Source organism: Phocoena phocoena, chromosome 15 (assembly GCF_963924675.1).
Source record: "Phocoena phocoena chromosome 15, mPhoPho1.1, whole genome shotgun sequence".
Classification (NCBI taxonomy): Eukaryota; Metazoa; Chordata; class Mammalia; order Artiodactyla; family Phocoenidae; genus Phocoena; species Phocoena phocoena.
This window is the reverse complement of record NC_089233.1, coordinates 63,879,814-63,905,822: the sequence shown is the minus strand read 5'-3', so window position 1 is coordinate 63,905,822 and position 26,009 is coordinate 63,879,814. Positions and strand designations below refer to the sequence as shown.

The window sequence follows — 26,009 nt, the reverse complement described above, 5'->3', positions numbered from 1 at the left end:
AAAAATAGTGGCCAGAGTGGACATCCGTGTCTTGTTCCTGATCTTAGAGGAAATGCTTTCAGTTTTTCACCCACACCATCACCAGAATGATGTTTGCTGTGGGTTTGTCGTATATTGCCTTTATTATGTTGAGGTAGGTTCCCTCTGTGACCACTTTCTGGAGAGTTTTTATCATAAATGGGTGTTGAATTTTGTCAGAATCTTTTTCTGCATCTGTTGAGGTGATCATATGCTTTTTTCCTTTAATTTTTAATATGGTGTATCACATTGTTTTGCATATGTTGAAGAATCCTTGCATCCTTGGGATAAATCCCACTTGTTCATGGTGTATGATCTTCTTATATATATGTATATAAATTTATTTATTTATTTATTGGCTGCGTTGGGTCTTCATTGCTGTGTGTGGGCTTGCTCTAGTTGTAGTGAGTGGAGGCTACTCTTCATGCAGTGCGTGGGCTTCTGATTCTGATGGCTTCTCTTGTTACAGAGCATGGGCTCTGGGTGTGCGGGCTTCAGTAGTTGTGGCTTGCAGGCTCTAGAGTGCAGGCTCAGTAGTTGTGGCGCGTGGGCTTAGTTGCTCCACGACATGTGGGATGTTCCCAGACCAGGGCTCGATCCCATGTCCCCTGCATTGGCAGGCGGATTCTTAACCACTGCGCCACCAGGGAAGTCCAGTGTATGATCTTTTTAATGTGTTGTTGGTTTCGGTTTGCTGGTATTTTGTTGAGGATTCTTGCATCTATGTTCATCAGTGATATTGGTCTGTAATTTTCTTTTTTTGTGATATCTTTGTCTAGTTTTGGTATCAGGGTGATGGTGGCCTCATAGAACGAGTTTGGGAGTATTCCTCCATCTGCAGTTTTTTGGAAGAGTTTGAGAAGGATAGGTGTTAACTCTTCTCTAAATGTTTGATAGAATTCACCTCTGAAGCCATCTGGTCCTGAACTTTAGTCCATACTTTATTCAGATTTCCCCAGTTTTTCTTTTTCTTTTTTTAATTGAAGTGTAGTTGATTTACAGTATCATGTTGTTTCAGGTGTACAACATAGTGATTCAGTATTTTTATGGATTATACTCTGTTTAAAGTTACTGTAAAATAATGGCTATATTTCCCTGTTCTATACAAAATATCCTTGTTGCTTATTTATTTTATACATAGTAGTTTGTATCTCTTATTGCCCCTCCCCTCTTTCCACTGGTAACCACTAGTTCACAGTATCTCAGTCTGTTTCTGTTTTGTTATATTCATTCGTTTTATTTTTTAGATTCCACATATGAGTGATAATATACAGTATTTGTCTTTCTCTGTCTGACTTCGTTCACTAAGCATAATACCTTCTAGGTCCTTTCATCCTTTTTTATTGCTGAGTATGTTTTATATTGATTCTGTATCCTGCAACCTTGTATTCTGTTGTATATATATATACACCACATCTTCTTTATCCATTCGTCTGTTGATGGACGCTTAGGTTGCTTCCATTTCTTGGCTATTGTAAATAGTGCTGCTATGAACATTGGGGTGCATGTTTCTTTTTGAATTACTGTTTTCGTTTTCCTCAGATATACAGCCAATAGTGGAATTGTTGTATCATGCAGTAATTCTGTTTTCAGTTTTTTGAGGAATCTCTGTACTGTTCTCTGTACTGGCTGAAACAATTTACATTCCCACCAACAGTGTTCTAGGGTTCCCTTTTCTCCACATCCTCCTGTGAACTGATATCTTACTGTGGTTTTGTATTGCATTTCTCTGATGATTAGCAATGTTGAGCATCTTTTCATGTGCCTCTTGGCCATGTTTATGTCTTCTTTGAAAAAAATGTCTATTTAGGTCTTCCACCCATTTTTAAATTGGGTTGTTTATATTTTTTTCCTGTATTCTCTTAAAGTATAGTTGACTTACAATGTTAAGCTAGTTTCTGCTAATTGGGTTGTTTGTATTTTTGATTTGAGTAGTATGAACTGTTTATATATTTTAGATATTAATACCTTATCAGTCATATATTTGCAGATATTTTCTCCCATTCAGTAGGTTATGCCTTTTCATGTTGTTGATGGTTTCCTTTGCTGTGCAAAGGCTTTTAAGTTTGATCAGGTCCCATTTATTTATTTTTGCTTTTGTTTCTTTTGCCTTAGGAGACTGGTACAAAAACATACTGCTATGATTTATGTCAACGTGTATTCTGTCTGTGTTCTCTTCTAGGGGTTTTATGGTTTCCAGTCTTACATTTAGGTCTTTAATCCATTTTGAGTTTATTTTTTATATGGTGTGAGAAAATGTTCAAATTTTTTAAAAATTTATTTTATTGAAGTATAGTTGTTTTACAGTGTTTGTTACAGATTTCATTGTTTATCATGTAGCTGTACAGTTTTCCCAACACCACTTATGGAAGAGACTGTCTTTTCTTATTGTATATTCTTTTCTCCTTTGTTGTAAATTAATTGACCATAAGTGTGGGGGTTTATTTCTGGGCTCTCTATTCTGTTCCACTGATCTGTGTGTCTGCATGTATGTGCCAGTACTGTGCAGTTTTGGTTACTGTGGTTTTGTAGTATAGTCTCAAATCAGGGATTGTGTTATCTCCAGCTTTGTTCTTTTTTCCTCAGGATTGCTGTGGGAATACAAGGTCTTTTGTGGCTCCATATAAATTTTAGGAATTTGTTCTAGTTCTGTGAAAAATGCCATGGGTATTTTGATAGGGATTGCATTAAATCTGTAGATTGCTTTGGATGTATGGACATTTTAACAATATCATTCTAATCTAAGAACACAGGATATCTTTCCATTTCTATGTATCAACCTTAATTTCCTTCATAAGTGTTTTATAGTTTTCCGAGTATATGTCTTTTACCTCCTTGGTTAAGTTTATTTCTAGGTATACTTTTTGGTATGATTTTAAGTGCGATTGTTTTCTCTTTCTGATAGTTTATTATTAGTGTATATAAAAGCAACAGATTTCTGTATGTTAATCTTGTGTTCTGCAACTTCATTGAATTCATTCTAATAGTTTTTTGGTGGAAATTTTAGGGTTTTCTATATATGGTGTCATGTCATCTGCAAATAGTGACAGTTTTACTTCTTTCCTTCCACTCTGGATGCCTTTTATTTCTTGTCTGATTGCTGTGGGTATGGCTTCCAATACTACATTAAATAGAAGTAGCAAGAGTGGCATCCTTGTCTTTTTCCTGATTTTAGAAGAAAATCTTTCAGCTTTTCACTGTTGAGTATGATGTTAGCTGTGGGTTTGTCATAAATGACCTTTATTATGTTGAGATATGTTCTCTGTATTACCAACCTTGACAAGAGTTTTTATCATGAATGTATGTTGAATTTTGTGAAATGCTTTTTCTGTATCTATTGAGACGATCATGTGATTTTTTTATCCTTTTCTTTTGTTAATGTGGTGTATCACTGATTGATTTGCGGATATTGAACCATCCTTGCATCTCTGGAATAAATCTCACTTTATCATGATGTATGATCACTTTTATATATTGTTGAATTCGGTTTGCTAGTATTTTGTTGAGGATTTTTGCATCTATATTCATCAGAAATATTGGCCTGTAATTTTGTTTTATAATGTCTTTGGTTTTGATATCAGGGTAATGGTGGCCTGGTAGAAGGAATTTGGGAGTGTTCCATCCTCTTCAATTTTTTGGAATAGTTTGGTATTATTTCTTCTTTATATGTTTGGTAGAATTCTCCTGTGAAGCTGTCTGGTCCTGGACTTCTGTTTGCTGGAAGTTTTTAAAATTTCAGATTCAGTTACACTATTAGTGATCAGGCTGTTCAGATTGTCTGTTTCTTCCTGATTCAGTATTGGAAGGTTGTATGTTTCTAGAAATTTGTCCATTTCTTCTAGGTTGTCCAACTTGTTGGCACATAACTGATCATAATATTCGCTTGTGATTTTTTTGTATCTCTGTGATATCAGTTGTTATTTCTCCTCTTTCATTTCTTATTTTGTTTATTTGGGTCCTCTCTTTCTGGCTAAAGGCTTAACAGTTTTGTTTTATCTTAAAAAAAAACTAGATCTTGGTTTCATTGATCTTTTCTATTTTTTTTTTGGTTTCTCTTATATATTTCCTCTCTGATTTTTATTATTTCCTTCCTTCTGCGACTTTGGGCTTTGTTTGTTCTTCTTTCTAATTCCTTTAGATAGTAGGTTAGGTTCTTTATTTGAGATTTTTGTTTTGTTTCTTGATATAGGCCTGTATCACTATAAACTCCCCTCTTAGAACTGCTTTTGCTGCATCTCAGATTTTAGAATGTTGTGTTTCCATTTTCATTCTTTGGGTATTTTCTGATTTCCTCTTTGATTTCTTCAGTGACCCATTGGTTTTTTGGTAGTTTATTTTAGTCTCCACCTGTTTGTGTTTTTTCCCCATTTTTCTTGTAATTGGTTTCTAGTTTCATACTGTTGTGGTCAGAAAAAATGCTTGACATCATTATCTATGCACTTAAATTTGTTGAGACTAGTTTTGTGGCCTAGCATGTGGTCTTTCCTGGAGAATGTTCCATGTGCACTTGAAAAGAATGTATGTTCTTTTTTTGGATGGACTGTCCTGTAGATACCTATTAAGTACAACTGGTCTAATGTGTTATTTAAGACCACTGTTTCATTATTTTCTGTGTCAGTGATCTGTCTATTGATGTAAGTGGGGTGTTAAATCCCCTACTGTTATTGTGTTATTGTCAACTTCTCCTTTTATGTTTGTTAATGTTTGTTTTATGTATTTAGGTTCTTCTGTATTAAGTGAATATATGTAAATGAGTGTTATATTCTCTCTTCTGTTGATTCCTTTACTATTATATAATGCCCTTCTTTTTTTGTTATATACTTTGCTTTAAAGTCTATTTTGTCTGATATGAGTATTCTTTCTTGTTATTTCCGTTTGCATGAAATGTCTTTTTCCATCCCCTCACTTTCAGGTGTGTTTTTAGCTCTGAAATGAGTCTTTTATAAGCAACATATAGATGGGTCTTGGTTTTTTATCCAGTCAGCCACCCTATGTCTTTTGATTGGAGCATTTAGTCCATTGACATTTAAAATGATTATTGATAGGTATGTACTTACTGCCTTGTACGTACTTATTGTTACTTTTTTTTTTTAAACAATCAGGGCCTTCTTTCCTTTTTTAAAAAAATTTATTTATTTTTGGCCACGTTGGGTCTTCGTTGCTGCATGTGAGCTTTTCTCAAGTTGCAGTGAGCAGAGGCTACTCTTTGTTGCAGTGCGCGGGCCTCTCATTGCAGTGGCTTCTCTTGTTTCAGAGCACAGACTCTTGGCACGTGGGCTTCAGTAGTTGTGGCGTGCGTGCTCTAGATCTCAGGCTCAGTAGTTGTGGTGCATGGGCTTAATTGCTCCGCAGCATGTGGGATCTTCCCGGACCAGGGATTGAACCTGTGTCCCCTGCAATGGCAGGCAGATTCTTAACCACTGCACCACCAGGGAAGTCCCTATAGTTACTTGTTTTCTGGTTGTTTTTGTAGTTCTCCTCTGTTCTCTTTTTCTTCTTTTAGTTTCTTCCTTTGTGGTTTGACGATTTTCTTTAGTGGCATGCTTATGTTCCTTTTTCTCTAGTGTTTGTGTATCTATTTTAGGTTTTGATTTGTGGTTACTATGACATTCATATGTTGACTTTTAACTGTATTGACTTGTTTTAAACTAATAGTCATGTAAGTTCAAATGCATTCTAAAAGATCTACATTTTTTTACTCCTCTCCCTCACATTTTGTTTTTGATGTCATAGTTTTATATCTTTATGTTTATCCCTTTATTGTTTATTATAGTTACAGTTGACTTTACAGTTTTTTGTCTTTTAATCTTCATATAGCTTATTTAAGTGGTTGATCCTCAGCCTTTACAATATATTTGCCTTTCAGGCTTTCACCATTAATTATGATGATAGCTGTGGAATTTTGATTAACGCCCTTTATCAGATTGATTACATTGATTAGTTTTCATGTTTGACCCAACCTTGCATTCCTGACATGCATCTTGCTTTGTCTGTTGTATAATCCTTTTTACATATTGTTGGACTTGGTTTGCTGGCACAGCTGATCCTTGAACAATAGGTTTGAGTTCCATGAGTCCACTTATACGTGGATTGTTTTCAATAAATACTTACTGCAGTACTACATGATCTGCGGTTCAATCTGTGGATGTGGAACCGTTGATACAGGGCTGATTGTAAAATTCAACTGTATGGGCAGTTGTCACCCCTAACCCCCATGTTGTTCAAGGATCAGCTATTTTGCTGGGCGTTTTTGTGTTTATATTCATCAGAGATACTGTTCTATAAGTTTTCTGTTAATGTCTTTGTTTGGTTTTGGTATCAGGATAATAGTAGCCTCATAGAATGAGTTGGGACCTGTTCCCTCCTCTTCTGTTTTATGGAAGAGTCTGTGAAGTATTTGCTAATTTCTCTTTAAATGTTCAGTAGAATTTACCAGTGAAGCATCTGGACTTAGGCTTTTCTTTGTGGGTAGTTTCTTTCCTTCCTTCCTTGCTCCCTCCCTCCCTTTCTTCCTTTCCTATTAAATTACTAATTTGATCTCTTTAATTGTTGTAGGTATGTCAGATTTTCTGTTTCTTCTTGAGTCAGTTTCTGTTGTTTGTGTCTTTCTGGGAGTTTGTATATTTCATCTAAGTTATGTAGTTTGTTGGCATACAGTTGCTCCTAGTACTTCCTTGTAAACCTTTTTATTTCCTTAAAATTGGTAGTATTGTCCCCTCTTTCATTCCTGAATATAGTTGAGTCAGTGTGAGTTGGTCACTGTAACTATTTTCAATATTGTTGGTTTTTCAAAGAACCAAATTTGATTTTGTTGATTATTCTCTGTTATTTTTCTTTTCTCTATATCACTTATTTTTGCAATGATCTTTTTAATTTCCTTGTGCTTGCTTTGGGTTTGGTTTATTCCTTTTTTCTCCTAGTTTCTTATTGTGGAAGATAAGATCATCTGAGATCCTCTCTCCTTTTTAATATAAATGTTTATAACTATAAATTTGTCTCAGCACTGCTTTTGCTGAGTCCCATGAAACCATTATCATCTTCTCTTTCTTTCCTTTCAAGGAAGGGAAAGATGTTTTTTCATAGTTCTGGGTTCATAGGTGATTTGAGCTTGCTTGAAGTATATAAAATTTCTGATAATCATTTAGACCTACGGAAGTGGTAATTTCCTATGGTTCACCCTAATACAAATTACTTTCACAAACATCTCATTACCTCCCATTACCCCTGTATTATCTTATTTTTACAATCTAAGAAAACAAGCTCAGGAAGAATAATGGGACTTGCTCAAGCTCATAGGACTGATATGCGTCCAGATAGGCTAAGATGTTATTGAAGACGTGCATGTCCTGTAATAAATTACAGTGAACTTTTGATCTAATTGAGGGACAAGTGTACATGAAAATAATTGACTTCTGGCACCTGATAATGCTGTGTCCCCAAAGTAGACACTGCCATATTGATTAATGAACCTGTCGTTAGACTAGGCTATTGCTCATGCCTTCACACATTTACTGAGTGTCTGATCTGTGTCTGGCATTCTTTGAGAGAAAGAAGGTGTGCACAATAAACACAGCTTGGTACCTACTCTGAAGGAGCTTGTGGTCTACAGGAGGGGGGACAAATGAGCCAGTAATTATGATACAATATGATAAATGTTAGATAAGGCCCTAGACTCTTAGAAAGGAGAGAGGGGAAGGCCTATCAAGGAAAATTTCTGGTTTTTTGGCTTGCATTTAGGAGAAAGAGCTTTCTGGGTAGAAAAGACAGGGAGGAGAAGGAGCTTTCCAGATAGAAAAGACATCCAAAGATGTTCTGTGGTGGTAGAGTTCACCCTTGAACAATACAGGGGGTTGGGGCACTGACCCTCCACAGTTGAAAATTCTTGTATAGCTTTGAGTCGGCCCTCCATACCTGCAGTTTCCCTGCACCTGTGGATTCAACCAATTGTGTAGTACTGTAGTATTTACTATTGAAAAAAATCCCATATATAAGAGGACCCACGCAGTTCAAACGTGTGTTTAAGGGTCAACTGTATATGAGTGTCTGTAAATAATTACCCACCTTGCCCCGACCTTAGGTTTATTTTCTCCCCGCACAGGTGGCATACCATATATACAGGTACACAGCTCTGTAGGCAGGGGAAAAGCATGTGCAGAGAGGCACAGAGAGAGAACATGTACGTCTGGAGCCTAGAGCGGGCACTGGGAAAGAGATGAAGCTAGAGAGGAAAGTAGGTGATAGAATAGGAAGGGTGTGTATCATGAGCAAGGAGCTGGACTTTTATCTTGCAGGCTGTTGGGAAACTTCTGAACGTTTCTAGAAAGACCTTTGAATTATTTGTCCTGGGTGGGTTTGGGAGCCAGCTGCTCTCTTTTGCTGTATATGCTAGTAGTTCTTTCCTCACCAGTAAACTTTTCCTCTTTTTTTTTTTCTTTTGCATCACAGTTCACTGAAACTTTTTTGACGGAGAGGGACAAACAGTCCAAATGGAGTGGAATTCCTCAGCTGCTCCTTAAGCTGTATGCAACCAGCCACCTCCACAGTGACTTCACTGAGTGCCAGAACATCCTCAAGGTAACTGTTAGGGGACTTGGAGGAACTGCATTCAGGGTCTCCAGATGATACAAGATGTCTGTTTTTTTCTCTTCTTCCGCCTACTTTTTAAAATAGTCTGTTTTTATTGCATAAGCTATAGAAAATTTGGGAAGTTCAGAAAAAGTGCAAACAAGAAAATAAAAATCACCAATAATCCCCCACCACCCAGAGATAATCACCATTAAGTTTCCTGTGTATATACTTTGGGGTTTTATTCACATTTGTTTTGTATCAGTGCTTGCTTAATTAAGGAGGCCTGTGCCCTGGGATTAGGTTACCTTCTTTTTCAACAGGATTTAAAAGATCCCATTTTGCTGAAGGTTCAAGAAGTAGCCTTGTGGCTGTTGATAATTATGACTAGCATATATAGATGAAGGGACTGGGCCTGGTGGTTGGGAGAGGGATGGAAAGAATGCATAGACATCTAGGGCAGTTGTTCTCAATCTTGAGTGTGTATCAGAGTCACCTGGAAGGCTTGTTAAAACAGAGTCCTGGGCCCAACCGGCAGAGTTTCTTATTTAGTAGGTCAGACTTCAGCTTGGGGAGGTGGGTCCAACTTTGAATTTAGATTACTGGCTCTAATGTAGCTAAAACCCATGCAAGTTATATTTGATCATAATGAAACGATATAATGTTTTTCAGAGGTGAATTTCTGTTTGTTATATTGCATAAGAAGTCATTTAAAAATATAATAGGGCCAGGGGCTTCCCTGGTGGCACAGTGGTTGAGAGTCCGCCTGCCGATGCAGGGGACATGGGTTCGTGCCCTGGTCTGGGAAGATCCCACATGCCGCGGAGTGGCTGGGTCCGTGAGCCATGGCCGCTGAGCCTGCACATCCGGAGCCTGTGCTCCGCAACGGGAGAGGCCACAGCAGTGAGAGGCCCATGTACCGCAAAAAAAAAAAAAATGTATATATAATAGGGCCAAAAAGTTTAGTCTGTACCTTTGAGAAGAGACGTTTGGGACTTCCCTGGTGGTCCAGTGGTAAAGGATCTGCGTTTACCACTGGCGGGGACACGGGTTCAATCCCTGGTCAGGGAACTAAGATCCCACATGCTGCAGGGCAACTAAGCCCACTTGCCACAACTACTGAGCCCGTGTGCCTCAACTAGAGAGCCTGCGTGCCTCAAACTACAGAGCCCACGTGCTCTGGAACCCACGTGCCACAACTACAGAGCCCAGGTGCCCTGGAGCCTACGCGCCACAACTAGAGAAGAGAAAACCCGCACGCCACAACCAGAGAGAAACCTGCACACTGCAACGAAAGATCCCGCGTGCCTCAACGAAGATCCTGCATGCTGCAACTAAGACCTAGCACAGCCAGAAATAAATTAATTAATTAATTAATAATAAATCTTAAAAAAAAACAGAAGAGATGTTTTGTCTATACAACTTTTTTGTAAGTTGAAAATCATTCCCAAATAAAAGTTTAATTAAAAAGAAGGCATTTTGTGTTCTTGATCTTCTCACAGTCTGATTAGGATAGAAATAGTGTCTTACACTTGGTTGAAAACATTTTGCAAGAAATAAGGCATTATTTCATTTGATTCCTGCAAAATCTCTGAGATATGAGGTAGATGAAAGAGGGAAATTAATATTTTGAGTGCTTACTATGTGATCATCATTTCTTTATGCACTCAGCAAATACTTACTTGAAATGTACTGTGTACCAGGCATATTTAATTTTTATGATAACTCTGTGAGATGGGTGGTATTAGTATATTAGTCCAAAATACTTTGATTGCAGGTAACAGTAACCCACTCAGATTAAGTGAAAAATATCTTTTATTGTCTCACATAATCGGAAAGCACAGATGTGAACTGAGGGGCCAAATAGAGTTAGGCTGTCCATTTCTTATCTTGACATCTGTGTGTGGCCTCATGTTCCTCCACAGAAGTAGGGCTATTGCCTGAGGAAGAGAAAAGGAGATACTGAGCAGGCAAATCCAGATGTCTTCTCCGTTCCCTTTTTCAGTTGAGAAAACAGACTCAGCATAACCCGCCCAAAGTCACGTGGCTATTATTGCTGTGAGCCTAGATTTGTCTTATTCCTGAAACCAGTTTCCATTGTACCATGTTGCCAGCAGAATTACATTCTAGTTTTATAAATGAGAGAAATGAACCCCAGAGAAAGTAGTTCAGTCACTTACTAATTATGTGATCTTGTACAACTTTGTGATTTTGTTTTTCCCCTGTAAAACTACACTCACTTCACTGAATTGTTTTAAAGATTAAATGGGCTAAAGTATAGAAACCCAGTGCTTGGCATATAATAGGTTATCCATAAGAGAGGGTTCTGCTTTTTCTTTTTCTTTTTTTGCTTTTTCTTGATGTGGTACCTGGACCAACATCAGTATCACTTGGAGACTTATTATAAATGCACATTCTCAGGCCCCACCCCAGACCTATTAAATCAGAAACTGCAGGTGGGACCCAGCAGTCTGGGTTTTAACAAGCCCTTCAGATGATTCTGATGCTCATCACTGTGTGAGAACTACTGCTCTAGCCCACTGTGTTCCATCTTCCCTCGAGGTTCCTGAGAAGGGAGCATAATGAGTAGGGCCCTATTATATTCTTCCTATCCTATCTCCTGTTTCACCCCAAATAGGTCTGCTTTCTTTTGTAAGCACAGACTCAGGAGCCAGACTTCCTAGGTTTAAGTCCTGACTCTGTCACATACCCTGTATGACATTGACAACTTCTTTGTGTCTCACTCTCCTTATCTGTAAAATTGGGCTGATAAATTACTATTATATCATTGGGTTGTGAGGATTAAAATAGGTAATAGATGAAGTATTTAGAACCATGCCTGGTACATAATAAGCATTTAATAAGTTAGCTATTACTACTATTACAACTACTTTTATTGTATCAGCTTTTCTGTAAGATTTTTTTTTATGGTTCATTGTCTTTGACCTCATGGGAGTTCAAGTTGTAACTAAAATGCAAACTGGTGTTTTGGTGTCTGGTTTGTGTTGGATGCTAAACTGAATGTCTTTCTGTATCCTATTTCACTAGGAAATTTCTCCTCTTCTCTCCATGGAGGCTATGGCATTTGTTACTGAAGAGAGGAAACTTACCCAAGAAACCACTTATCCAAATACTTATATTTTTGATTTGTTTGGAGGTGTTGATGTAAGTTGTTGTTTATTATTACTACTGCTACTTAATGGCTTGGGAATTTAGCTCTTGAAATGGGAGGTAGGAAACATTTTACAATTTATAGCAAACATTTCAGAATTTTCATCTTTTTTTATGATTTTTAAAAAATTTTTACTGAGTTATAATTTACATACCATACAGTTCACTTGCTTTACTTGTACAATTCAATGATTTTTGGTGTATTTACAGAGTTAGAGTAACTATCACTACAGACACAGTTTTTTTTTTTGGCCACATGGCATGTGGGATCTTCCCCAGCCAGGGATTCAACCCACCCCTCCTGCATTGGAAGGTGGAGTCTTAACCGCTGGACCCCCAGGGAAGTCCCCAGAATTTTCATCTTTAGAAGCTCAGTGGTATTCACATATATTGAAGCACCACAGCTTTTACACTAGAATAATTGATTTATGTAAATTGATCTGGTGGCGCAGTGGTTAGGAATTCGCCTCCCAGTGCAGGGCTTGTTCCCTGGTCAGGGAACTAGATTCCACATGCATGCCGCAACTAAGACCTGGCACAACCAAAAATAAATTAATTAATTAAATTAATAAAATTTAAAAAAATATATATATATCCCCCTTTTTTTAAGGTACAAAGTAACAGGTATGTCTCTCTGGGACTTCCCTGGTGGTCCAGTGGTTAAGAGTCCACATTCCCAGTGCAGGGTGCCCAGGTTCAATCCCTGGTCGGGGAACTAGATCCCGCATGCTGCAATGAAGATCCCGCATGTGGCAGCTAAGACCCAGTGCAGCCAAATAAATAAATTTATAAAAAAAAAAAGAAAAAAAATGGAGATCTGCATAAATTAAATGACTTCAGGGACTAGGGTGAACTGGAGAGTGCATGCCTGCTTTTATGGGGAAATGGCTTCCATTCCTATTGACCTTTGCCCTCAGGGATGTAGGAAATCTAGATTCTTATGTAGAATCTCCCAGCTTTTCAGTAGATGTAGACCACATGAATTATGTCTGTGGCCCAGGTAAGATCCATCACTTGGCATTCAGGGACTTTTAATTTATTCATTGACATAGTCCATCCTCTATTTGAAGAGAATTTATTTTAAATATAATAACCTATGCAGATGAATATCTTATACTTTTCTTGGATGACTGTGAAAAGTGGGGCATCTCTTTTCAAAAGCATTTGTGTAGTATGCCTCAAAACCTTAAAGATCATTACTCATTTTGCCCTGTTGTTTCCATTTATGTGAATCTCTCATGAAGACGTAAGTCAAAATGAGATAAGGCTTTGTATACAAAGATGCTTAGTGTGGCTTTATATATAATAGTTAAAAGTATTCATCAGGAGGAAGGTAGTTCTTGTTTTCTATAAGGTCAATGGTGATCTCGTTGATATTCTCTGTTATTTTCTGTTCTCTGCTAAATTAGTTTCCATTCTAATCCTTATTACTTTTCTTCTGCTTGCTTTGGCTTTGTGTTACACCTCTTTTTCCAGTGAATTGAAGTGAAAGATTAGGTTATTGGTTTGAGATAATTCCCTTTTTCTTCTTTTAAGTGAAATTTATTTTTTGCATTTTTATTGAAATATAGTTGTTGTACAATATAGTGATTCACAATTTTTAAAGGTTCTGCTTTGTTTATAGTTATTGTAAAATATTGGCTGTATCCCCCATGTTGTACAATACATCCTTGTAGGCTATCTTAGACTTACTAGTTTGTACCTCCCACTCTCCCACCTTTATATTGCCCCCCGCCCCGACTGGTAACCACTAGTTTGTTCTCTGTATCTGAGTCTGCTTCTTTTTTATTATAGTCACTATTGTGTTTTACTTTTTTAGATTCCACATACAAGTGATATACAGTGTTTGTCTTTCTCTGTCTGACTTATTTCATTTAGCATAATGTCCTCCAAGTCCATCCATGTTGCTGCAGATGGCAAAATTTCATTCTTTTTTATGGCTGAGTAGTATTCCTCTGTGTGTGTGTGTGTGTGTGTGTGTGTGTGTATTCCATGTGTGCTTGAGTAGAATGTGTATTCTGCTGTTGCTGGGCAGAATGCTTTATAGCTGTCAGAGCTTGTTGGTTTATAGTGTTCAAGTCTTCTGTATTTTTGGTATTACCTCATTGTCTATCCATTATTGAAAGTAGGGTATTATCCAGCTATTATTTTTGAATTGTCTCCTTCAGTTCTGTTAGCTTTTGCTTCATGTATTTTGAGGTTCTGTTGTTAGATGCATATATGTTTATAATTGTTATATCGTCCCGATGGATTGACCCTTTTATCATTATAAACTGTCCTTTGTTTCAACAGAATGGGTTTTTAAATGCATATTTATTGTAAACAGTTTAAACAGAATTATGTGTTGTATTAAAAGTATGAAAAATGAATGCATATACTCCCCAGCCCCCTGTAGAAATCAGTATTAACAGTTTATGGTATACCTTTTGTGATTCTTTTTATAAACTTATGTTTATAAAAAGAACACAAATATTCTAAAAGCAAAAGAGGAATCATAGTGAAAATGTTTTGCAGCTTTTAAAAAATTAAAGCCACGTTGGACCCCAGAGATTAACTAATCTAACATTCTTATTTTTAAAAATGAGAGCCAAGGCCATGGAGGGACACTGACTTGCCCGAGTTTACATGGGGAATAGGTGGCTGAGCTGCAACTAGAACCCAGGTTTCCTGACTCTTGGTACAGTGCTCATTTCCCTGAACTTCACTGCCTTCTGGTGTTGGAACCAAGAGGGTCTTGCAGTACCCTGACAGATATTTGGGCCATGAGTTGTCATGGCAAAGACTGTTTTGTAAGTTGTGCTTTGAATTTTGAAGCTTTTATCCAATTTTTTTTTATAGCTCCTTGTAGAAATTCTTATGAGGCCTACAATCTCTATTCGGGGACAGAAACTGAAAAGTAAGTATACTTATCAGCCACTGGTACTCATTTCCTAACCTGCTGTTATGATGGTAATTCCCAGGAGTTTCTCTTCTTTCCCTTCCTAACTCTTAACAATGAGGACATGCCTTATGTTCGGCTGTAGGACACTCTCCGCCCCTAACTAAGCAGCTCTCTTTATTTTATACTTGGTAGAAATATAAGTCTAGTGCTTTAAAAGAAAAAGTGTGAAAACTACTGGGCTAAAAGAATTGCATCTTTGTAGTTTCTAATAGTCCTTGGTTTCAGCTTTTATGTTTTCTTTGCAAATTCTTATTTCTCATATAGTTAATTGAGAGAGTAAGGAAAAGCCTGGTAAGATCATTTGTTTTATTTTTTTAATTATTGTCTTGTTTTTGTTGTTATAAAAGTGTTATAAGCCCTTTGTGAAAAGTTCAGTCATTACCAGAATGTGTAATTTATTTGTGTTTAGGGTAGCACATTATTTCTTGGACTGGGTGGTAGGTATATGGGTATTATTCTATTATTATTCTCTATAACTTACACATGTTACAAATATTATTCTTAGGTAGTCAGTTGATAATTTAAAAAAATGAGTAAGTACACTTACTTTGGCATTAAAAGCCAGAGATCAGTTAACATCTGATGAATGCTCTACTACAAATATCACATTTTTAATTAAAAACTTTTCCTCCCAACATCAACATGACATATTATGTAAGGCCTTGTTTGTATGTGTAGTAGTGGTTAAGAGGATTCATATTCATCTTTTATGTCGCAGCTTTGTATCCTATCTAAATTGGTCTTCATGTCCTCTGCCCTCATAGCAGGTAGCATCTTGTAATTACTTGTTGGTGTACTTAATTATTCTCTCTTCCCCCACTAGATTTATAAGTTCCATGAGGCTTTGTCTTTTTTTTTGTTTTTTCGCTAACCACTGTATATTCTGTATCTGCTCTAGAGTGGATGCTGAATAAATATTTGATGAATGAGTGAATTCCAGTTCCCTTTGAAAATGAAAGGTCTAGAAGTACTGAGATATACTGATTTGGTGTTCCAACCTGCTCTGAAGTCATGAAATAAATAAACCAAAAAGCCCCCATAGGTTGAAAAGTGGTGATGAGGGTTACAGGACATCTGCATTGTCTCAAGATTATGTCAGATAACCCTTCTGGTCAAGCTAGCTTGGCAGGGCTGCCCACTGGGATCTTGGAGGGAAGCCTAACATTTTAGAGTTTGTGGCAGCATAGGAATTAATGCAAACAGTTTTTAAAAATAAAAGTAATGCCAAACAAAACACTTTATCCATGGTTCATACTCAATTTTATCATCTCCCAGTTTTGAGGACTTGAAATTCTAGTTTCCTTTTTGTCGTACTCTCCTGTTCCTGCTCACAGAGAAGTAACTAGTTCTTTATTGGTACCCAACGTAAATAACAACAGAACAAAACACGTTGAGTCTGTAGTAAAAATGACATCCTTGTTTGCTGCTGGTAGAATTTTCAGTGGAAATTTACAACATCAATCCAGTTACTTTGGATTCTCGTAATTCTGCTTTTGGAAATGTATCTTAGGGAACCAGTTCAACACAAGCATAAAAGGACTATATGTTATGTTGTTTATTTCTAGCCTATTTAAATAGCAAAATTTTTAAAACCCTGGATATAATTCTAATCAAGCTATAAAGGAACATGGCTTACTAAGTGATAACACCACAACAGGTTGAAATTATAAAGACTATGGAACATAATAAGCATAATACTATATCAAACCAAAAAGCAGTGTACAAATTGGTTTGTAGGCTCTGATGCAGGCACCATGAAACTCTTTGGTGAATAAGGACTGGAAGGAGCTATGCTAAAAGGAAAATAATCATCTTGGAGGGGATTATGAGGAACAATTCTGTGTTCAAAAATTTAATTCTGTTACACTATCTTTCCAATGAGAAAAATAACCAGTTATTCCCCTTTCACTTTCAGTAAGTGATGAAATGTCCAAGGACTGTTTGAGCATCTTGTATAATACCTGTGTCTGTGTAAGTATCCCTGCCATCAGGGCCTCATTTTTCTCCCTGCCACATCTGCAGTGCTCGAGGAGGGAAGATTTGAATGGGGTGGTAGACATGACAGCTATCTTCAGACATTGGAGAATTGGACTGGTATGTGCCTGAGAACCATAACCAACAGGTAGAAATTATGGATGGCAAAATTTCATATTAATTGAGCCATGGCTGCTTCAGCAGGTACTGAACTCCTCTAGCCCTGGAGGTGTCCAAGCACAGACTGAACAAAAAACTTGTTAAATGGATGCAAGCATTGAAAGAGTGCCTGTGACCTTTAGGATTCCTTTAAACTCTATTGTACCTACTCCTTCATTTTTATTGTTAGAAAACAAAACAAGAACCAGAAGACCCACCATGTGTTGATCAGGACACCCAACTAGGTTGATCACTGAGTGGGAAAGAATGGTGAATAAAAGAAGCAGTTTGGTGGAAAGAGCATAGCACTTAGCGCTAGAACTTGGTTTGGGGTTCTAGCTCTTGGCTTCATGCTTATTAATTCTCCTCCCTGTGCTTTAGTTTCTTATCTTAGTAGAGTGTAGTTGGTAATCATACATCATAGGGTTGTTGTGGGATTTAAAGAGATGATAGATGTGAAAGCACTTTGTAAAGCAATATACAAATGTTAATTTTTGTAAGACCCAGTACCTGTCTTTTGGGAACATATGTGGTAAACTGTAAAGAGTGAATCAAATACAGCAGAATGAAACAAATGCTGTTGTAGAAGTGAAACCTCTATGCAATGAAAACACAAAGGAACATTTAATTCCATTTCATTTCTTGCCTCATTCAAAAAAAGATTTCGGGCATCGTTAGGAGTATGTAAGGCCTACCAATATTATAAATTTGGAAGTAGGTATCCAGGAATTGGGCTGAACATAAAATCATCTGTATCGCGGATGGGGTACAAATTTGGGTTTAAGCTGATATCGTATATTAACGCATATGTGTGGAACCTAGAAAAATGGTACAGATGAACTGGTTTGCAGGGCAGAAATAGAGACACAGATGTAGAGAACTAATGTATGGACACCACGGGGGGAAAGTGGCGGGCGGGGTGGTGATGGTGGGATGAATTGGGAGATTGGGATTGACATGTATACACTAATATGTGTAAAATGGATAACTAATAAGAATGTGCTGTATAAAAAAATTTAAAAATTCAAAAAATAAATAAAACAGAAGCAATATTGTAACAAATTCAATAAACACTTTAAAAATGGTCCACATCAAAAAAAAAAAAGAATAATGCTACTATGAACATTTGTTCATATGTGTAAACTTGACTGAGCTAAGGGATGCCCAGATATCTGGTTAAACATTTTTTTTCTGGGCGTGTCTGTGAGGGTGTCTCTGGAAGAGATTAGCATTTGAATCAGTAGATGCCCTCACCAATGTGGGTGACCACCATCCAATCCATTGAGGCCCTGAATAGAGCAAAAAGGTGGGGAGGGTGGGCAAATTCACTCTCTGCCCGAGCTGAGACATCCGTCTTCCCCTGCCCTCGGACTTGGAGTTCCTGGTTCTTGGGCCTTTGGCTCCAACAGGGACTTACACTGTTGGTTCTGATTCTCAGGCCTTCCATTTCTGACTGAATTTCATCACCAGTTTTCCTGGTTCTCCAACTTGCAGATGGCATATCAAGGGACTTCTCAGCCTCCATTTAAAAAAAAAAAAAAAAATTTGGGTTTAAGCTTCCTAGCAACCAACACAAATAGGGAAATATGTTTCAACACTTAACACAAAGTTCAGCATCCATAACATTGCTATGCAACAGAAATATAACACTTAGGTTATTTTATTTTATCTTTAGGAATAGCATATTTATTAGTTCAGGATTGATATCTTTTTTTTTTTTTTGGCTGCGTTGGGTCTTCGTTGCTGTGCGCGGGCTTTCTTTAGTTGCGTTGAGCAGGGGCTACTCTTGGTTGTGGTGCGTGTGCTTCTCACTGCGGTGCCTTCTCGTTGCAGAGCACAGGCTCTAGGCGCATGGGCTTCAGTAGTTGTGGCACGTGAGCTCAGTAGTTGTGGCTCACGGGATCCAGAACGCAGGCTCAGCAGTTCTGGCACGTGGACTAAGTTGCTCCACAGCATGTGGGATCTTCCTGGACCAGGGCTCGAACCCGTGTCCCCAGCATTGGCAGGTGGACTCTCAACCACTGCACCACCAGGGAAGCTCCAGGATTGATATCTTAAGATAAAAATCAGCATCCACAAAAACCTTGACAACATAAATGATAGGCTGTTTGAATAAAAAGAATTGAAAAGGGATAATGTAAAGCTTTGGACATAACTCTAAATAAACAAATAAGAAATTAATGCTGAGGGCTTCCCTGGTGGCGCAGTGGTTGAGAGTCCGCCTGCCGATGCAGGAGACGCGGGTTCGTGCCCCGCTCTGGGAAGATCCCACATGCCGCGGAGCGGCTGCGCCCGTGAGCCATGGCCGCTGAGCCTGCGCGTCCGGAGCCTGTGCTCCACAATGAGAGAGGCCACGGCAGTGAGAGGCCCGCGTACCGCCAAAAAAAAAAAAAAATTAATGCTGAGGTCCTGAGCAAGGGAGATATGTCTTAGGGGCATACAAATGAAAAATAGTTTAGGGGCCTAAACTGTCAGTAAGTTCAAAAGGATTCAGCAAATCTATTGTCACCAAAAAGGCTAATGCAATCTTAGTGTAATAAACCTGCACTTTTAGTCACTGATTAGGCTATATATGGTATTTTGTGTTTGCTTCTGTGTATCACATTTTAAAAAGTATAAGAATGTATTATACCAGTCTCTCAAGAATATTAGAGTATAATATAAAAATACTCCAAAAACAAGTGAAATAACCCATCACCCCACCATACTTAGGTTATTTTCAATTTCCTTGTAGCCACGTTTTTTAGAAAGTAAGAAAAGAAGTAGGAAGAAATAGGTGAAGTTAATTTTAATGATGTATTTTATTTAGCACAGTGTATCAAGAATGTTATTCCAACATGTCATCAATATAAGTAATTATTAATGGGATATAATTCCTTTTTTTTGTATTAAGGTTTCAAAATCCAGTGTGTTTTTTACCCTCAGAGCACATCTCAGTTCAGACTAGCCATGTTTCACGTGCTCAGTAGCCAGATGTAGCTAGTGGCACAGGTAAGCACAGACAGACCCGTGAGATAAAAATAAACTAATTGTTCGGGTAGTGCACAATTATTCTTGTAACTAAGGCCAGTAAGAAATTGTTCTTATAAAAAAAGATGATATATGTGTGATGTAATGACTCCATCATTGTCAGCTTCCATGTAGTTAATAGTCTTATGAGGCAGTCTTAATGAGGCTGTTCATTAATAATGACACCTAATGTTAATAATATTCCAGCAAAACACAGTTCAGTTAAAAAAAAGGAAGGAAGGGAAAGGAAAGAAAGGGAAGGAAGGAAGGAAAGGGAAAGGGAAAGGGAAAGAAAGAAAAGGAGAGAAAGAAAAGGAAAGAAAAAGAAAAGGAAAGCAAAGAAAGAAGAAACAAAAACGTAAAGAACATTGGATGATATGGTCCAACTTTGTGCTGATCTGGCTTAAATTCAGGTTAGATGGAAACCTAGGGCTTTTAGAGTTGCAAACACCAGTGCCTCCAAGGATCAGGCAGAAAACAAGAAACGTTTGAAGTTGCCTGTTTTGGAGTGGGGACTTGTGCAAATTGTGACTAACTGGAGTAAGCATATCCTATCTGAAGACTTAAAGTCAAAATTTAAAAGGTATTGCTGGCCAAATAAAACTTGGCCTACTGGGTGCTGGCTTATAGCTCTTGATTTAGGTACTAGGTTAAAAACCTATGATGGATATTATTTAAAAACTCCTCCCCAGAAAAATATATTTGTACACAGTGTTTTATATATAGTTTTAGGGAATTAAGGGCTCAGCTAACAGTTCCTGATGTAGCGTGGAATTGCTTTTCCAGTGTCTGGAATGGATATTTTGTCCTTCATATTTTATTTTGGGGTTATAACCTATTCTGCTTTTTCTCTTCTCCCTTGCGATAGACGGAAGGGGTTACAAAGCGTTTGGCAGAAAAGAATGACTTTGTGATCTTCCTGTTTACACTGATGACGAGTAAGAAGACATTCTTACAGACAGCAACCCTCATTGAAGATATTTTGGGTGTTAAAAAGGTGAGCTGTATCCTCTAGCAGGTGAATGACCAGGTGGAGGAGAGTGCCTCAGACAGTTGGATTCTCAAACCTGAATAATGTACAGAACTCTTTTAAAGAAAAACTCTGCCATACTCCTAGTGTTAAAATTATTTTTTTGTGTTACTTAAGTATATTCACTAGGTTATACTACTTATACTAATAGATCTTAAATGATTATAAAACCTAAACAAATAGATTGAAATCAAACTAATTATAAAACTCAAACGCTCAGATTGACTTTGTGAATTTAATGTGTTAGCTAATGTTACTTTGCTGAAATCAAATTGTCCCTCAATTATTATGGTGCAAGATCTTTTTAGCATAGCTCTAATGCTGTATGCTGTATAATAACTCCATTCTCCTACCACTTTTCTATATTTGAACTGTTGTGAAGCTTTCTTGTGAGGATGTTTGACTTTCACTTATTACGTTCACCTCTATTTTTTCTCATTAGTTTTCAACAAAGTTTAATTGACACCAACATAGGAAATAACAAATACGAGCACTGAAATCCTGCCAGTTGGTCATAAGATGGACATTCAAATGATCCAGGATATGCTTTAAAAAAAAAAAAACAAAAGGACTATGATCGAAGTGAAAGCACTAAATTAAATATTTGTCATCGAGAATTCACAAACCGCGCCCCCCCCCCCCCCCCCCCCCCCCGCCAAACAGATCTATAGGCATGTTAGAGAATCACTATATTAGATTTTTGGTGTAATGCTTGTTAGGACCTGGCTTACTTCCCCAAGTCCTTGTCCCATGCCTCCACGTCGGTTGCAGGTTTGCAGATTTCTTCCTTTTACTACTGAGGAGGTAGGAGCAGCCTCTTAGATTTTCTGTTGCAGTGAAAAGAGTACCCATGTGCATCGTGGTGACCCCAGCTTTCATTTCTGTGTTTCTGCTGGCACTTTCCCCAGGCTCTGCTTGTTATTGCCCAGGCAGAAGATGCACAAGTGACCCATTGTCTGTAGGAAAACATTGGAGATGTGTGCAGGTCCCAGACAGACCCTTTGTGCCCTTTGATGAAAAGGCTTTGTTATTTTTCCATAATTGTATGCACCAGTGTGTGAGAAGGGGCTTCCAGGGTGGAAACTCCAGACTCCCTGGCAGTCTTAGCATAAGACTCTAGGATTCCTCCTTCATAACTTTTCCTGCTTGTCCCTCATGCCCTCTTCCTCCCTCTCATACCTTTCTGTGTTGCCAAAAATAGTGATGAGTTCTGCTAGACATTATGGGTACCTTAGTGCAGTTTGAAAGGGGGATAGACACCATAAGAAAGTGGGAACACAAGCCACAAACTGGGAAAAGATATTTGCAACCCATGCAACTAACAAAAGATTGGTATTCAGAATTTATCATGGGGAATTCTCTGGTGGTCCAGTGGTTGAGACTCCGGGCTTCCACTGCAGGGAGCATGGGTTCGATGCTTGGTCAGGGAACTAGGATCCTGCATGTAGTGTGGCACGGCCAACAAACAAACAAAAACAACAACCAAAATAACCCCCAAAACAACAACAGAATTTATCATGAATTCTTGTGAATCAGCAAGGAAAAGACAAATGGCCCAGTAGAAAAATGGGCAATGATAGGAGCAAGCATTTTACAGAGGAGGAACAAATGATCCATAAAAAGAAGATGCTTAACTTCACTGATAATCAGGAAAATGCAAATAAGACCACAGTGAGAGAGCTCGAGAATGTGTATCACTGGAAACACTTACATTACTGCTGATACCTTTTTATATCAGCAGAATATATCTATTTTGTTTTCTAGTTGAACGTGGGCATACCCTGTGACCCAGCACCTAAGGAAGCACTGACCTGAGGGCCGAGGCGTCAGTATTGTGGCCTGGGTAACCTGTAACCTATGCCCAGGCACACTCGTGGGGAAGCTCAATTCCAGAACAGTGATTCTTAGAAATAAAAGCACTAAATTGAAGCCAGGAGGGTGTGAAATGAATTCAGTGGATCTACCAGCTAAATAGAAAAGATCAAAATGTATTGTGTAAGGGTATTGTTTAAGTTTTTGTTTCATATTTATACACATACATTCACCTGTGTATATTTACTATGTTGTGATGGAAAATTTATTTTTTATTCTTGGACATTGTCAGAATGGTTTGGAAGCCACTGCCTCAGAAAAACTTCTGCACATGTGCATCAAGAAACACATAAGAGGGCTTCCCTGGTGGCGCAGTGGTTGGGAGTCTGCCTGCTAATGCAGGGGACACGGGTTCGTGCCCCGGTCCGGGAAGATCCCACATGCTGTGGAGCCTGCGCGTCCGGAGTCTGTGCTCCGCAACGGGAGAGGCCACAGCAGTGAGAGACCCGCGTACCGGAAAAAAAAAAAAAAAAAAAAAAGAGGCAACGATAGTAGAGGCCCGCGCATCGCGATGAAGAGTGGCCCCCGCTTGCCACAACTAGAGAAAGCCCTAGCACAGAAACGAAGACCCAACACAGCCATAAATAAATAAATAAATTTAAAAATAAATTTAAAAAAAAAAAAAAAAAAATGAAACACATAAGAAAGGTTATAGCATTATTGGTTAAGGGCAAAAAACTGAAACCAGGTCTCTGATCCGTCAACAGGAAAATGGATAAATGTCCTCTGTTCACACAATGGGATATTATACAATGACTATTGCTATAGGCAACAACATAGCTAAATCATAGAAATTATTTTTTTTTTTTTAATTTTTTGTGGTACGCAGGCCTCTCACTGTTGTGGCCTCTCCCGTTGCGGAGCACAGGCTCCGGACGCGCAGGCTCAGCGGCCATGGCTTACGGGCGCAGCCGCTCCGCGGCATGTGGGATCTTCCCGGGGCACGAACCCATATCCCCTGCATCGGCAGGCGGACTCTCAACCACTGCGCCACCAGGGAAGCCCCATAGAAATTATTGATAGAAGTCAGTTGCAGAAGATTGTATATAGTGTATCTTTTTTAAAATAGATCTTTATTGGAGTATAATTGCTTCATAATACTGTGTTAGTTTCTACTGTACACCAAAGTGAATCAGCCATATGCATACATATGTCCCCATATCCCCTCCCTCTTGCGTCTCCCTCCCATCCTCCCTATCCCACCCTCTAGGTCATCGCAAAGCACCGAGCTGCTATGCTGCTGCTTCCCACTAGCTAATTACTTTACATTCGGTAGTGTATATATGTCGATGCTACTCTCACTTTGCCCCAGCTTCCCCCTCCCACCCCATGTCCTCAAGTCCATTCTCTATGCCTACATCTTTATTCCTGCCCTGCAACTAGTTTCATCAGTACCATTTTTTTTTTTAGATTCGTTAGCATATAGTATTTGTTTTTCTCTTTCTAACTTACTTCACTCTGTATGACAGACTCTAGGTCCATCCACCGCACTACAAATAACTCAATTTTGTTTCCTTTTATGGATGAGTAATATTCAGTTGTATATTCGTGCCACATCTTCTTTATCCATTCATCTTTCGATGGACATTTAGCTTGGTTCCATGTCTTGGCTGTTGTAAATAGTGCTGCGGTGAACATTGTGGTATGTGTCTCTTTTTGAATTATGGTTTTCTCAGGGTATATGCCCAGTAGTGGGATTGCTGGGTCATATGGTAGTTCTATTTTTAGTTTTTTAAGGAACCTCCGTACTGTTTTCCATAGTGGTTGTATCAATTTACATTCCCACCAATAGTGCAGGAGGGTTCCCTTTCACCACACCCTTTCCAGCATTTGTTTCTAGATTTTTTGATAATGACCACTCTGTCTGGCATGAGATGATACCTCACTGTAGTTTTGATTTGCATTTCTCTAATAATTAGTGATGTTGAGCATCTTTTCATGTGCCTTTTGGCCATCTGTATGTCTTCCTTGGTGAAATGTCTTATTTAGGTCTTCCACCCATTTTTTAATTCTGCCCATTTTTTAATAATTTAAAATTGCAAATATTTTCTCCCATTCTGAGGGTTGTCTTTTGGTCTTGTTTATGGTTTCCTTTGCTGTGCAAAAGCTTTTAAGTTTAATTAAATCCCATTTGTTTATTTTTGTTTTTATTTCCATTACTCTAGGAGGTGGGTCAAAAAAGATCTTGCTGTGGTTTATGTCAAAGAGTGTTTTTCCTATGTTTTCCTCAAAGAGTTTTATAGTGTCTGGTCTTACATTTAAGTCTTTAATCCATTTCGAGTTTATTTTTGTGTATGGTGTTAGGGAGTGTTTGAATTTCTTTCTTTTACATGTAGTGGTCCAGTTTTCCCAGCACCATTTATTGAAGGGGCTGTCTTTTCTCCATTGTTTGTTCTTGCCTCCTTGGTCGTAAATTAGGTGACCATAGGTGTGTGGGTTTATCTCCGGGCATTCTATCCTGTACCATTGATCTGTATTTCTTTTTTTGTGCCAGTACCATACTGTCTTGATTATTGTAGCTTTGTGGCATAGTTTGAAGTCAGGGCCCCTGATTCCTCCAACTCCATTTTTCTTTCTCAAGAATGCTTTGGCTGGGCTTCCCTGGTGGCGCAGTGGTTGAGAGTCTGCCTGCCGATGCAGGGGACACGGGTTCGTGCCCCGGTCTGGGAGGATCCCGCATGCCGCGGAGCGGCTGGGCCCGTGAGCCATGGCCACTGAGCCTGCGCGTCCGGGGCCTGTGCTCCGCAACGGGAGAGGCCACAGCAGTGAGAGGCCCGCGTATCGCAAAAAAAAAAAAAAAAAAAAAAAAGAATGCTTTGGCTATTTGGGGTCTCTTGTGTTTCCATATGAATTGTAAAATTTTTTGTTCTAATTCTGTGAAGAATGCCATTGGTAGTTTGATAGGGATTGTGTTGAACCTGTAGATTGCTTTGGGTAGTATAGTCATTTTCACAATATTGATTCTTCCTATCCAAGAACAATAGTGTATTTCTCCATCTGTTTATGTCATCTTTGATTTCTTTCATCAATGTTTTATAGTTTTCTGAGTACAAGTCTTTCTCCTCCTTAGGCAGGTTTATTCCTAGGTATTTTATTCTTTTTATTGCAATGGTAAATGGGAGTGTTTCCTTAATTTCTCTTTCTGATTTTTCATTGTTGGTGTCTAGGAATGCTGGAGATTTCTGTGCATTAATTTTGTATCCTTCAGCCTTACCAGATTTGTTGATTAGTTCTAGTAGTTTTCTGGTGGCATCTATAGGATTTTCTGTG

General features: G+C 38.4%; 1 protein-coding gene across 1 annotated transcript in view; it reads left to right on the top strand.

Annotated features, from left to right (window-relative positions):
* TRPC4AP (transient receptor potential cation channel subfamily C member 4 associated protein) overlaps positions 1–26,009 on the top strand; it is a 71,278-nt gene that overhangs the window by 14,545 nt on the left and 30,724 nt on the right. The window contains exons 2-6 of the mRNA XM_065893288.1: positions 8,464–8,592; positions 11,632–11,748; positions 14,593–14,650; positions 16,611–16,666; positions 20,706–20,841. Of these exons, the coding sequence (XP_065749360.1) occupies positions 8,464–8,592; positions 11,632–11,748; positions 14,593–14,650; positions 16,611–16,666; positions 20,706–20,841 (496 nt within the window). The remainder of the gene's footprint in view (positions 1–8,463; positions 8,593–11,631; positions 11,749–14,592; positions 14,651–16,610; positions 16,667–20,705; positions 20,842–26,009) is intronic.